At 36.7% G+C, this 14,891-nt stretch overlaps 1 protein-coding gene across 1 annotated transcript; it reads right to left on the bottom strand.

The window, feature by feature from the left end:
• Nucleotides 1–9,377: 9,377 nt before the first annotated feature.
• On the bottom strand, nt 9,378–12,407 carry LOC104758922 (transcription factor bHLH94-like). The gene is made up of 3 exons (XM_010481895.3): nt 11,802–12,407; nt 11,037–11,432; nt 9,378–9,685 (listed from the first exon to the last, which is right to left on the bottom strand). Exons 1-3 carry the CDS (start codon nt 12,285–12,287, stop codon nt 9,605–9,607), a joined length of 963 nt encoding a protein of 320 aa, XP_010480197.1. The 5' UTR covers nt 12,288–12,407; the 3' UTR covers nt 9,378–9,604.
• Nucleotides 12,408–14,891: the final 2,484 nt, after the last annotated feature.

Genomic DNA, 14,891 nt, shown 5'->3' with positions numbered 1-14,891 from the left:
CTCATTTTATTGATGATAAATCTAGAAGTTTGGTTGAAAATTTTTGAGTAGACCTGTTCAAACGCATACTTTTCTATGTATTAGTAAGTGTTAGAGTTTTGTTTATCAGGTGTGTACACATTTGAATGTGGTTGGACAATTGAACATAAATAAAGAAGATAACTTACACATAGTCCGTGGTTTACTACTTTGTGGATACAAATAGCATTAATCGTTTTGTTGTGTGTGCGCGTTGTTGCTATCCACGTGGTTTTTAATCGGGTATTGCTATCCACATGGTAGTTATTATGTGTACATGAACATCGATATTCAGTGCATTGTTTCGATATTTTCTTATACCGTTTCGAATTCCTAGGTGTCGTTCCGATATGTGGAGGTTATTTATGGCATTGAAACGTTGGCGCCTCTTGTCTTCAGGTTCTCTGAATACGTTCCTTTCTCCCTCTTAAAGCGGTGAGACGTTCCCTTCTCTTCCATCATCTCAACTATAAATAAACTCTCAGATCCATCGATTTCTTCCATTAAAGGGTCGATCTATGGCGGGAGAGAGTTCAAGGAAACGTTCAAAACCAATGTTTGAGTGGGAAGACGAAGAAACACGGTCGTTGACCGTTGCCGGGGAGGGTTCCAGCAAACGACCAGTACGGGAAGCTGACTTCGAATGGGAGGAGGAAGCTCTTTTGGCCGTTAGCGAAGCCTTCAGTCAGACCAGAGCCGTGGCTGAGGCCGAGGCGGCTGAGCGCTTCAAAGATATTCTTCATATGATTAAAGATCATATGAAGAAGAAGGAAGAGTGTATCGGCCTGAAGCATAAAGTCGATTTAATTGACGCCAAACTCTCCCTACTGAATGAAGTAGTGGCACAACAACTTGTGGACTTGGAGGCAGAGCACAAGAAGTTAGAGGCGATGAGAGTTGCTGCGGACCACGACGCAAAGCAGTGTGGTGTTCCTACTCCGATTGATTGGTCGGAAATTGCTGTTCGTCTGAACGCAGATTGATGGAAGGGATTTCACGTCTAAGAAGCTTCTTAAGTAGGGTTTGCTGTTTTTTTTTTGTTGAAAGGTTAAGATTAGGGTTTGCTGTTTTGTACGACATTTTGCTATGAATATTATATTTTGCTACGGGTAAGACTTTTTGTCTGCATTTACTAAGTATTGTTAAACCTATTATGCTGTTTTTCCAATCTTTATTTTTGGGTTAAAGTTGTTTGGAACTTTTAATCTTAACAGTTTGTGGAATATTGTGTAAAGGATGTAAACTCAACGACGTATGATCTTTGTTATTGTAATCCACATATTTAGTATCCAAGTGGACAGATAGCCATTTCTTATCTAGCCGACGGATAATGTTCAAAACTAGAAAGCAACCTTTGCCTGCAATTAACCCGTTAATATAGCCACCTACAATTACCCAGTGGGTCGAAACCTTTGTCTTTTTAGGAAATCTATGTTGAGGTAGAGTAAACCTGCAGTAGCTTGTGGATAGGTTTGCTGTGGATATGTGTGTAGATACTCTTTTTTGAGTCGAGTGGACATCATTAGATTGTCGGGTGAATTAAGAAAATTCAAATGGTAAAAGTAGAATTCATATTAGAGTAGCAAAGCTTAAGCAGATCTTATAGGACAGGAGTTTTAGTGGATTTAAAAGCAACATACAAACATTTTATCTAAGACAGAAGCACTATATCTCTGGATAGATAGTAGAAGATACAGTCGATACACCTTTCCCCATTGAATTCCCCGAACGCTGTGTGTTTATAACCGCAACTTGGCACATCTTCAAAGCGCCAAGTATTAGAATAAGTCCCCCATCGCTTTGGCCGCATGATGAAGATGTGGTACATTAGAGAGTCAGCCATCCTATCAACATCACCAAAACGAAACTTTTTTTTGTAGTTCCAGTAACAATCCGAATCCAGTGTCCCTTCGCAGCTCTTCAACATAATCCACAACAGCTCAGCAACTGGGTACAAATGTTTAATGGTACTCACCAAAGAGACCGCCTCTTTTAGATCACAACATTGGAAAGCTAAGAATAAACTTTTCACATACAAAGCGTAAGGATTTTTAGCGTATAAACACCACCCAAAAAAATCATAGTACACAGAATCCGGTCTTGACCACTTAACGAATTTGGAATGGCGATCCAACCTAACCGATGAAAGTGTGTCCAACGAGTGAACTGCTACTCTACCTGCACGCCCTGCGAGAAGCCAGTTCCTTAAATGTTTGATGCCATCCTGAGCTACGCAGCTGACAATTTTCGCCAGAATTGGTGCTGGGAAGTGTAGATCTTTACGTGTTGGAATCTTTAATAGCGACAAGTAAAAAATTTAAATTTACCAGTGCTTAAAAATCTAACTGGATTCGTACTGTAGAAAGAATGAAACAAACCTCAGGATTCAGGCGAACAAGAGGTTGGGTGGTTGGTTCTTCCGCTGGTTGGCGTTCAGTAACCGGTGTCAGTGCACTGTGCGGGCGAGGGAAATGTCTTTTAGGTAAAATTCGGCCATGTCCGCAAATTCCCTGAGAGCAGTTCTCACAGACGATTTTGTACGTCAGAATCATTTTCAGCTATCTCATAACAGATAGATACTCTGGTTATGTAGAATCAGAAAACGAAGACACTAACACGTATCCCTAAATAGTAATTGCGAGAACCTAACCACGCGGATGTTTCTAGGGGGAACTTTATTCGTTAGCATCTTAGTGGATAGTAGATAATGTTAAAATCTGCATGATTAGGAAGAAACAACTTTAATATAAAAAAATGGGCTAAGTACAGACATCCACGTGGACAGTATATTGTGGTCATAAAAGTTCTTATCGATTATTTGTTACAAGAGTAATGGTTGTGGGGTAATTATTGCAGTTGGTGTAGAGATCTTTAAAAGCTGAGCCATAGACGGAGTAGTCTCTGGTAGAGCACAGTGAGCCTACGGTTGTAGGCGCAAAAATGTTACATCACGACAGTGCTTTTGAAGGAGCATTTAATGTGTAACAGAGCAGACAGTTAGGAGAGAGAGGGAATACTGAGAACATGTTTAAAGTTCTGACAAATCTTTGAAAAATGGTAGTAGATGGATCTATCCAGCGGAATACGCCACTTCCCGTGAACGCTTTATCCACATGGTTGTAACCACATAGAGGTTGGAAAGTTACAATTACAAAGTTCGTATCCATGTGGACGATGTAGTGTGTGCCAAACAGATTCTTATGTTTTACGTTAAGGTTGTAATATGGTTGGTGGCTGTGGACTGTGATGAGATGTTGTTGTGGTCTGGAAATGTATTCAATCCCTTATTTTTTCTCTAATTTTTTTTAGTGGATTGTGTGTTTATTTGTTTTATGAACTTCTCGACAAGTTATTTCTAAAATGTTGGCCATCTGATGAGTGTAAAATAGGGTAACGGGAGCCAATTGTACGAGTCCACATGGATATGTATGTAACTGTATCCAAATATATATGTCCACATGGACTGTTGTCATGTACGTGTATCCATTTGGTGCTTGCTTAATAGGGACGGAAAACAATGTTATAAATTGTTTAGATGTGGTGAGGAAGAACGTGGATTAGAGAGATCGAAATTTAAAACGAGTACATAAAGACATGACACTACTCATCGTTGAATTTCACTTTCATCTTCAACCAATCAATTGGAGGAGGAACCAATTCTCGCATATCCTCTAGTCTCTAGAGTTCACCAAAGTAATCTTCAAATTCCTGACACAAAATTTCATTGAGTTGGGAGTTTTTTAGGGTTTTTTAGGGTTATTTCCAGACGATGTTTTAGGGTTTACTGTTAAGGGTTCATGGGGTAGGGTTAAGGTTTAGGGGTTAGGGTTTAGTGTTTAGGGTATAGGGTTTAGGGTTTAGGGTTTAGGGTTTAGAGGGTTTTGGGTAAAGGGTGTTGGTTTGAGGGTTTAGGGTTTAGAGGGTGTTGGTTTATGGTTTAGGGTTTAGGGTTTAAAGGGTGTTGGGTCTAGGGTGTTGGTTAGAGGGTGTAGAGTTTAGGGTTTAGGGTTTAGGCTGATTCCTTCCATTTTGTTAAATCTACACTCTGGAATCAACACAGTGGGGTAGCTGATCGTAGTGGTTTATGTAAAAAATGTATTATCAGGTTAACCATAGCAACATATATTTTCCGGTGTAAATTAAGTTTGAGTGAAAACTGCTAACTATTTAAGTAGTGAGAGATATCCACCGATGTCTGACCTCGTGGATATACGTGGCTATATGATATGGTTATGGGTGTATGTTATGGATTAATACTAAGCCGGAAATAGATAGTGTACATGAGCTGAGGAATCGTACTTGTCATGTGGTCAGACATCGGTGGATACCGGGGATAACTGTGAGGGGTTATTGTAGGTAACATGTCCATTTGGATACAGGGGATAACTGTGAGGGGTTATTGAAGGTAACGAGATCCTAACGTAGATAGGCATACGGACAGAGAAGTTCAAGGATACAGGTCGCTAAAAGTACGGCATGATACAAACATACAGAGAGAAACCTAACAGAGGGTGCGAATAAAAGTTTTGAAACTAGTTGGAGTAGATGGGTGCGACATATTCCTTATAGATGTCCAACGCGTATTGTGACCTGATATCATTGACGATTTGGTCGGTGATCTGAGACATGAGTTCCGGACCAAACCCAGTTGCGACGATCTCTAGCAACTTCATGGCAAGGGGACCACAATCACCACATCTCTCATTGACGTAAATGTCCTGTACCCTCGACCAAGTGAATGGAGTGCAGCCATGATCTTGAGTTGGAGGCGGTGTGCAAAGTTTTGAAATAAGGTATGGCAGTTGCTCTGTGAACGGGGCTATGAAGGTGGCAACCTTAGCGTCGTCGTATAGACTGACATTAGGATCGAGGATTTCTATGCTCCAATTGGAGAGGTTAATGACTAAGCCAACCCAGTGAGAATTGTCCCAAATCATCGGTATATATATTGTGTTCCAATCCACAAACCACTCTGAAGGAGAACCATAGGTTTTACGTTTTAGCTTATTGTCCCACTTGACTCTGGCCTTCACTTTTGCTTGACAGAAGGAAGGATACTTCCCTTGTAAGTAGTTCCCAAGCCAGGGTGAGAGGAAGATAGAGCGTTCAATGAGTAGGAACTTTTGCAGCTTTTTTTGTAGAAAATCCACTAAAACCTCCATATGCTGTGAGAAGAGGGTGAAAAAAATGTGTAAGTATAGATTTACTAAAAAACGATTTCAGATTTTGGTAGATAGTAAATACTTACCAATGTACTAACCCAATTCTGAGGCTTCGCTAACTGTTTGAAAAACAAGTTGTCAACTGGGTATCCACATTTTGTTATGTGTACCCTGGAGGTTTTGAAAATGGTATCCACGGTTAGGTCAGTGGTCCGATATTGTTAGAATAAAAAATGGCATAGGGTGTGTAGAAAGTTACGTGTTTGGACATGATTTCAGAGATTTTTTCATGAGGGATGCTAAATCTTTGTCGACAATGAGTAGTAGGTCGGGCAGTTGGGACGGTGAAAGTGTAGGAATCCGCAAAACAGCCGAGATAAGGGTCTCTTCTGGTCCCGAGAGAACACCCTTTTGTGTAGGTTTGCCTGGCGAAGAATCACTGACATCAACAAGGTCTGTGGGCGTAGCATTGCTCTGTGAGGTGATGAAGATTTCATTTTCAGCAAACTATTAGGCAGCAAAAAACTAGGCAGGGATTCGATGGAAAGTAGAGAAGGATGGAATACCTCGGTGGCTTCGCTGTCGGATTCGTTAGGTTGTATGGGGGACTCACGGCCATCATCCTAATAAAGCAAGTTGGGGTCCCAAAGAAATAACTATGAGGTAAGAGTTAACAAAATGATTTTGAAGTAGTATTTGTCTGACGTACCTCATCGGCACAAGCTCTGTCTATGTCAACATTGGTGTCCTGCAAGAAAAAGGCAACGAAATGATGATGCATATCCATGTGGATACATTAAAGTTGTGATTAAACAACTAGTCTAAGTGAGGTGTCCATGTGGATAGGATATTCATGATAGGAAATATTAATAAACGGAATTGCTTACCTCAATTAACGTTAGTCGAGTGGCTTCCAACACATTATCAGCGTCAATTTTCTGCGTGAAGGTTAGCAAGTGTTTGAGTAGTGAGATATAGTTGAGGTTAGAGACTTACTCGGAAAGTATATTAGTTTGGTAAAAAGATACCTCAATATTGTCAGAAGGTGTACCGTCAAGGACAGGACTAGGAGCAGGCAATTGAGGATTGGCATTAGAGTTCCCAATAAATCCCTGTAACAAGCTGGTGTAAGGTTGTAGGGGTTGTGGAGATGCATTAGTAGCAGAGTTAACTCCGTTTTGATCAATATTTGTCGCAGCCTGTATATTGAAAATGTATCCACATGGACAGTGTAAGTTTGTAAAGTTTTGGAAATTGGGGTGAATGTTGATATTGTAAATGTATCCACATGGACAGTGTAAGTTTGTAAACTGGGGTAAATGTTGAAAAAGGAAAAATATGGGATATGTACCGATTGGTCATCCAAGGGAACAGGTTTGGTGACGGTGTCATATACCGGGGATTGCTGTTTTCCAAAAAGTAGTTTAATTAACAAAAAGGAAGCTACTCGAAGTTTAATATAAAAGGTACAAGTGTGTCTAACCTTAGTCTCAGTGTCATAAACGGGATTGAGGCAAGAGTTCGGACATCCTGAATCATCCTGAATCACATCGTTCATAGGGGACGAGCAGTTTCCAACGGAATGTTCCTGTATAATTTGACTAAGATGAATACCAATGCATTCAGACTAGCTACAAGATGATGGAAAACAACAACATACCGTTGTCCCAAACGGGTGGACATATTGTTCCCAGTCGTGTTGGTTAAGAAGGATATCGTCAGGAGACGTGACTGCTTTGGTCGGAGATTGTTGAGGAGTTGGGGGTGACGTCCCGACCGTAACATTCTCTGCCGCGTTCTCCGGACAGTTAAACTCATCGACTGCGACAGGGGCCGGTGGTAATTCCTTGACAGTAGAGGGAGAGACGGATGCTGGCCTCCTAATGGTGCGCCTTAGCGGTAGTCTTAACCGCCTACGAAATCGAAGGGAGTTAATCTGCTGCTGTAGTTTCCTGTTCTCAGATTGCAGCTTTTTAAACTTACTATCTGACGCATCCCTAATAGAATTAAGTTCTTTCTCTACATCAGCTTTGAAATCAGCGAAACCATTATCCTCAGTATTGGAGAAGATAACACGGGGCCTCTTAGAACTCGAGCATTTGGACTTGGGAGAAGGTTGATTGACACGAAGTTTGGAAGAAATCTCTTTCCGCCTAGGAATAATGTGCTTCCTGTGAAGCCCTTTGCCCTTCTTATCAGGTAGAGTTATTAAAGGCAAAGAACAATCACCCCCTGGCCATTCCTTTTTGGTGAAGATATGTCCTGCCTGAATGAGACTTTCCATATAAGCAATCCTTTTGTCTTTAATCTCATCGTCCCACTCTCCCCAACCAGATTCAACAATCCCTTCGTGTTGGACAGCTTCCAAAAACGGAGAAACTAATAGCTGCGGTTGGGATAGACAAAATGTCATAATATGTGTATCCACGTGGATAATGTAATCCAAGTTAATAATGTGTATATAAGACAACTTACATCTGGATAATGCTCAACACTTATGACGTCTGTCAAAGGTAAATTATTCTTTGGTAGGCCAACTGAACACCATTCCAGGAAAGTGCGGCTGTCACCAGCACCTGGTACCTTGTCTCGTAATCCAGAAATGTTACGATATGCGAGCAGTTGAAGCGCAAGAGGGAAGCCATGCAAACGGAAGGACTTCTGTTGTAACTTCTCCGTGAAACTCTTCACGGAGTCCGTTGGTTGAACCTTGCCCTGCCGTTTAAGTCTTTTAGCCACTGGTATGGATTGCGGTTTGAGATCAGGTCTCATAGTGGAAATAGTCTTCAAGAAGGATTCTCTGCCCCAAGGAAATGCTAGGAACGAGTCGATGTCTTCAAGCATCTCAACATACTTCAAAGTTGGTCGGCTCGTTTGGCTGGAGGCGATGAGTACACCATCGACTATGAGTAGCAACGCTAGACGAAGCTTCCGATCCAAATCCTTGATAGTAGGGTCTTCAAAAATAGTGGACACATCACCCAGGGTCGCCTTGCGATCTCTACCAATCAACGTGTCCCAGTAACATTCATCATGAGGTTCGGGAGCAGGGTCGTCTTCGGGGTCGTAATCTTCCGGAAATTCGTCACATTGAAGGCCAGTCACAACACCAAATTCAACTAAAGAAAACCTCAAAGGGTATCCACCGAATACAGTCCACAATTCGTATTTTTTTTTGGACAGAACCTGCCTACATAGCAAAACGTGGAGTAATTTGCAGGAGATAGGAGACTCACCAATACGAAGCCGGAATAGAGAACCCAGACTTGAGCTAAGAATCGTATCGAATTGGGGAGTGCCTTTGAGAACATTGTGGACTGTCGTCAGGATATCAGGTCGTGAGTAAACATTCAACCTAGCGTCGGGGAAACGGTCAGTTGCAAACAGACGGAGAGGGAGCCGATCATCCCAATCTGCAGATTTTTCTCCAGAAGTATCACCAACAGTTGCCGATGACGGTTCATCGGTCGAAAATTTGGAGACGCGACGACGGGGCTCTGCCATGTCCGAAGGCGGTTACCGGCGGCAAGTTAATCGGAAAACGGAACAAATGGAGCTAATGGAACAAACGGAACAAATTAAGGAGAGGTAGGAAACAAGGGATTCGAAACTCGTGAAATGCAAAATTAGGGTTGAAGAGAATTGGGGATGTCGGGTTTGGGGGGGAATTGGGGTTTTGTGTTTTTTACGGTTGTAAAAAATAAATGTACTGATTGGAAAAAAAATTGAGATCGGTAAGAAAGTGAGATGGGTAAGTAAAAATAAACTGACTGAAGAGAGTTTTGAGGGGTAAGATGTAATTTTACAGGTAGAAAGTATAAGAAGAGTGGAAAGTGGGTGTGGGTGGTATTTGTTTGTAAGAAAGTGGGTGTGGATGTTATTTGCTCTAAATATAAAATAGCAAAAGTGTTAAGGAGATATAGAAAGGTGGTTTCGGCGGACTCATATCATGGCCCATTGAAAAACATAGATTCCTGGTTTTGTAAAGTTTGGTACAAACTATTTTCATCGGACCTCACGGTGGCAATTATTGGTGAGACAGATTAGATGGGTCGAGAATGACTAGTCGATTTTATGTTTAAAATGTGCCTACACAATTCTAATTTTAAAATAAAGTTTGTTTTCTACGAATATTAACCAAATCCAACAACCAATTATCTCCAGCTGTTACCATTTACTTTTTGTCAACAACTTAAATAAAAAATGGACCGTCCATGTTTACTATAATGTGTGGAAAGTGCAATGGACAGAAGCATCTATAAAATGGTACACAATATTAAATATAACTACTGGACAACCAAATCAAGTGTACTATCCAAGGACATTTATATGAACTCGTAGCAAAATATCCCAACCCCAATGATATCATGCTAACATTGACTCTGCAAACCGGTCTACTTTAGGGTTACTGTTGGGCAACATCATCATGAATATTGAATACTGAGCATTTCATACACTGCGGTAGCAATATCAGCCACTGATGTAAGCGTACACTTATCTTCCATCTGCATAGTTGAGAAAGAAAAAGAATTAAACTAAAAGTATATTTTATTAAATTACCACTAGATCAAGACTCAATATATATATGGCAATTTTTTTTTTCAATATATAAAAATCTTTGGGTTTTACGGAAAAAAAATGTTTGTTATTATTTTGATTAAAAGCAACAAAAAAAAATTACGAAAAAGTTGTAGTAATGTTTATATGCTAATGAAAATGGTTTTGTTTAAAGTGCTTTTTACATCTAATCGCTGTCGGGGTCTACAAATAGTAAGTAATTTGGCGACGTCTGTTTGTCTATGCATAAAATGGTTATCCTTCCAATGTTCAATACGTTCTCACATGCAGAGAAAAATTGAGTAAATTGTTTTTGGTTATGTGTTGTTCCCAACGTAAGTATAGTTCATTCTTAAGGCCTTAATGTATGCTTCATTCATATGACATTACATTTGTATAACATAGATTATATTAATTACTTCGGTCTGAATTTCTCACAAGGATTACAAATAGTCAGTTATGTAAGTTGTTAGAACTGAACCATAATAGTAGATTTTGTAGATCAATGTTATTTGTAAAAGATAAAATTTTATGATAAAAAATAGTACTGTATAATATAAAAATGTAATGAGAAAATGTTGGAACACTAAGTGTTTAATTAGCTAAATAATTTCTTAGCACAAAAGAACAAACCACGAAATTATGTTAAAGTAGAGGAGTGATACTTTGGTTAAATTTTTATATGATATATATAATATTTTGTATTTAACGTTTTTTTTTACCTCTAAATATATATGTATATGTATATATATATATCATAATTATATCAATGAAACTTCAAAACATGAAAACATAAGAAATTACTAATAAATAACAGATAGATGATAGAATAGTTATATTTTGGCTGAAGTTATCATTAAATATCGTATTTTAATTTTTAATTGTATTAGAGACTAAATTAACGAAACCTGTATTGACTATATAAGAATTGCATGTGAATGCGCTATAACTAAGTATATCTGTTTTTGCCAGAAGGATCCAGAATCGACATGTTAATTATCCTCATAATCAAACCTATATTTGAAACTGAGGATTATTATAATGATCTATTTAGTGACAATCACATTTTTTAAATCAATAAAACAATAGGCGACAAGAGAAAAACAATTAGGTTAAGGCTAGGCCTAGCATTTGATTTACAATTAACTTACACAGAGATCTCTAATTTTTGGGTTTTGTGTTTTTGGGAATAAATCTATTTTTTTTTGTTACAGCTATTTTTAGAATATTCTTTACCACTGTAACTTTGTCAATGCAGGGGTAAATATATAGTGATTAAGGATTAAAACAGAAACGTACCTTAGTGGAGAAACAGTAGAGGATAAAGTCAGAAACAGTGGAGACATTAAGGTGAAGAATGATAAACCCTAGGCTTTGTAAAGCAGAGACCAAGTTGAGAAGAAGCTTTGGTCTCCTTCTTGATCTGATCTTGAGACTTGCATGGCTCTCGACGAGGCTTACTTCAATATCAGCCAATGCATTATCGACAACCACGTTTTCGCTGACAGAAGATGAACCCATTGAGTACTGGGGAAGCTTGAAGGCGTCCGAGAAAGGTGTGGCGGATGAGATATCGATATCGCCGTCTGATAAGGACTTTTCGTTTTGTTCGCCATTATTATTAAGGTGGTGAAGACGGTGTTCAAGTTCTCTGATGAAGTTTATGGTACCTCCTACTATTGATGCTTGGTCACACTAAAATCATGAAAGAAAAAATAACACTAAACTCATAATAATAACAAAAAAATTATGCATGTAATAAAGTCTAAATATTTCTTTCTTGTTAAAGTTGATATGATACCTAGCCATCTTGGGATATCAAAAAGAAACAAAACATTAACGTTAACTTAACTTTTAATATTCAGAGTAAAGAACATAATTTCAGATAGATAAAGTAATTTTTTTTTTCACTTTTATTTACTATTCAAATTAATTTCCTAAAAATTCTAAAGATGTAAATTATGGAACGTGAAAAATATGAATGTTTTTTTTTTGTTAGTCTATATATAAAAAATACATAGATGCACTAGCTACATAATTATGAATGTAGACTTAGAAGAATACCCTTTGGACGTATGAGTCAGGCATGAGAGAGCGGAGAACAGAGAGGTACTCATTCATCATTTTTCTTCGGTTACGCTCGACTGCAATGTGAGTCATACGTTGATTATTGATTTCTTCTTTGTTCTTCTTCACCCTTGTTCTGCGGCGTGTTGCCTTCTTGCTACCCGAAGTGTCTATCTCTTTATCTCGGTGGTACCTCATATCGCAGTTCGGGCTACCAGAGGAGTTTCCGTTCGGGGTAATCTTTGCTTCACTAATTGCAATTTCAGGAAGAGGTTGATGAAGGAATGTAGTAGTATCCTCATAGTAGTGATCTTCTTGTAGAAAAGTAGAGTTGTAGTTTTCTGTTTGGTTATCGAGAAAAGTTAGAGAGGCTTGGAGATCATAGAAGTGTGGTTCATCTTCTATGTAAAGGTTAGAGTAAGCTTCTTTGCCATTATAACTGTAGATGTTGACGTGTTGCAAAAACACACCCTCGAGAGCCATTAGCCTTCTTAGTCTTATAAGGAAAGTAACTCTTTGATAAGAATAGCTAAACACTAATGTTAAAATATGATAATGAACATTGGGAGCTTAGAATGAAAGTGAAATAAATGATAAGTGTGAGATGATTGATACTGATCAACACGGTATTAATTTATAAAGGGGGAACGAGTTCTACAGCTTGTTGCACGTGAAAAGCATAGTTTGGGAGTTTGCTCCAAGGGAGATGTATTCTCTATTCAGGTTGTTGGACTATTAAAAAGGGTAATTAGCTATAAGCTAATAATGGGCAACAGGTGGGGAAGTTTGTATGATTCCTAGCTACGCTCTTGTTTTTTTTTTCCGGGACTTGACTGTGAACTATCTTGGCCGGTTAAGTACACAAAAATGTATATAACCCTAGGTTTTACCCGTAGTACACCACGGATCTATTATTTTGTTAATATGATATTGTAATAGTTCAGTGGTGTTTGTAGTTGATGGTAAATTGCATATATATATATATATATATATATGTATATATATATATATATTGTTATGATTTAGGAATGAATGATATGTCATGTTCTTATTTTAATTCTCAATTGTTATTATTGGATTAATATTGTACATTTAAAGCTAATAAGAACTTAGCAAATATGTAATTGTTTATTAAACGCAAATTAGATATTTCCTAAGATGTATTCATCTTGAATTAGTTACTATATTATATGGATGTGATTACAGAATTTGTTTTATCAATTCTTTTTGTCAAACTCAGCCTTAAAAATTTGGCATGTAAATTAGATATTTCCTAAGATACAATAAACATTAATTGACATTAATTGGATGTAAATAAATACGTTATTGATTAAAAACCGGCCCAAAATATTCGGTAATCTTAAAGAGGATCCGGATAATTGAATCGGTTATAATTTTAGTTAAAAATCTGACCTGAAGTTGGCAAAAAGCCAAAAAGTAGTGGCACCCTATTGTACTTTAAAAATGTATTTCGAGCTCTATATGTGGATATACTTGTTTGGTTATAAACTATGTTGCATGGAAACTCTTTTTGAGGTCCATTTCCTGTTTCCGAAACGTTTCGGAAACGGAAACTCCTGGAAACTCGGAAACAAGATACAAAAACACGATTCCTAGAAATTTATGTTTCGAAACACGATGGAAACTCCATTTCCGTTTTGGAAACAAGATGGAAACCTTTTTTTAGTTTAAAACTTAATAAATAAATAAATTGGAAATATAAAACTTTATAATAGATATAAATATATAATATTAATTAGTGTTTTAATCAAACTATTTAAAATTTATATTTTGAAGCTTTGTTGTTTGAAGCTTTTTGATATGATTTTTATGTTTAGTGTTTATTATATATTATTATATATCTATAAATATATAGATATAGATATACATGTATATATCCATATGTTTCCAGAACGTTTCCATTTCCTAATTTTAGAAAAAAATCGTTTCCCGTTTCTGAAATGTTTCGCTTCCGCGTATCCGTTTCCGTTTCCATGCAACCTAGGTTATAAATATCCTAAGAGCTTCTCCAACAAGCCCTCAAACCTTCAAATTTGAAGGGTTTTTGAACTCCAACAAACCCTTAAACCTTCAAATTTTAAGGGTTTGAATAGTGAGCCTTCAATTTTGAGGTTGCACTATTGAGACCCTCAAATGTTTTTACAAATTTCATTTTAGTCCTTGTAATATATACATATATATATATCTTACAAATAATTTTATCAAATTCAATTGTTATAAATATACCTATATAAATTCAAACACAATAAATTAAAATTATTGATATATAAAAGATATACCATTTACAAAAAAAAAAATTTACAACAACAATGCAATAACTTATCATATATGGGAGCACTATGAAAATAGTTATATTGAGTACTTTTATTCTTTTACATGTAATTTTCTTTTATTTTTATTTTGAAAATTACATATTATTTTGTATTATCATATAAGGTATTTTATTTTTTAATATTGTTTGATATAATTTTTATTGTGTTATATATATATATATATATGAAAGTTTTAATCATTATGTATTTAATTTATATTATCATGTAACTTTTATTATGTAATAATGTGTGTTGTATAGTAAATTAAATAATATTTTATGTTGTATAATATAGAAAATATAGATTTATTTAAGAGTTTGTATCACTATTAGTGAATTTTGGAAATATTAAGGACTATATTACAAATTAATTAGTTTTTAAAGATTTTTTTGAGGGGTTATTGTTGGAGCAAACCATTCTCAAATCTTCATTTTAAAGATTTACTCCCTTCAAAATGAGGAGTCTTGTTGGAGATGCCCTAAGAGAAATTTTAAAATATATATCCGTTTATAAAAATTCAAATCACATCATATGCTGAAAAAAAATCTAAAATTTCATTAACTTTATGTATTAAATAGTGTAAGGAGAATTATAATATTAAATAAAAATGCAAGGAGAATTATATTTTAGTCTAACATATTGATTTAAATTAGGTAGATAGTTTTTAGAAAATTAATATTATCAAATATGGAAATGATTGTGTTTGGTTGTAAGGATTGTAGAGAATTTAGTTGAGACTTGTTTGAATACAAAG

The sequence above is a fragment of the Camelina sativa genome, chromosome 16 (assembly GCF_030686135.1).
Source record: "Camelina sativa cultivar CO46 ecotype springtype chromosome 16, ASM3068613v1".
NCBI classification, from domain to species: Eukaryota; Viridiplantae; Streptophyta; class Magnoliopsida; order Brassicales; family Brassicaceae; genus Camelina; species Camelina sativa.
The sequence above is the reverse complement of the archived record's forward strand: the minus strand, read 5'-3'. Positions and strand labels throughout refer to the sequence as shown.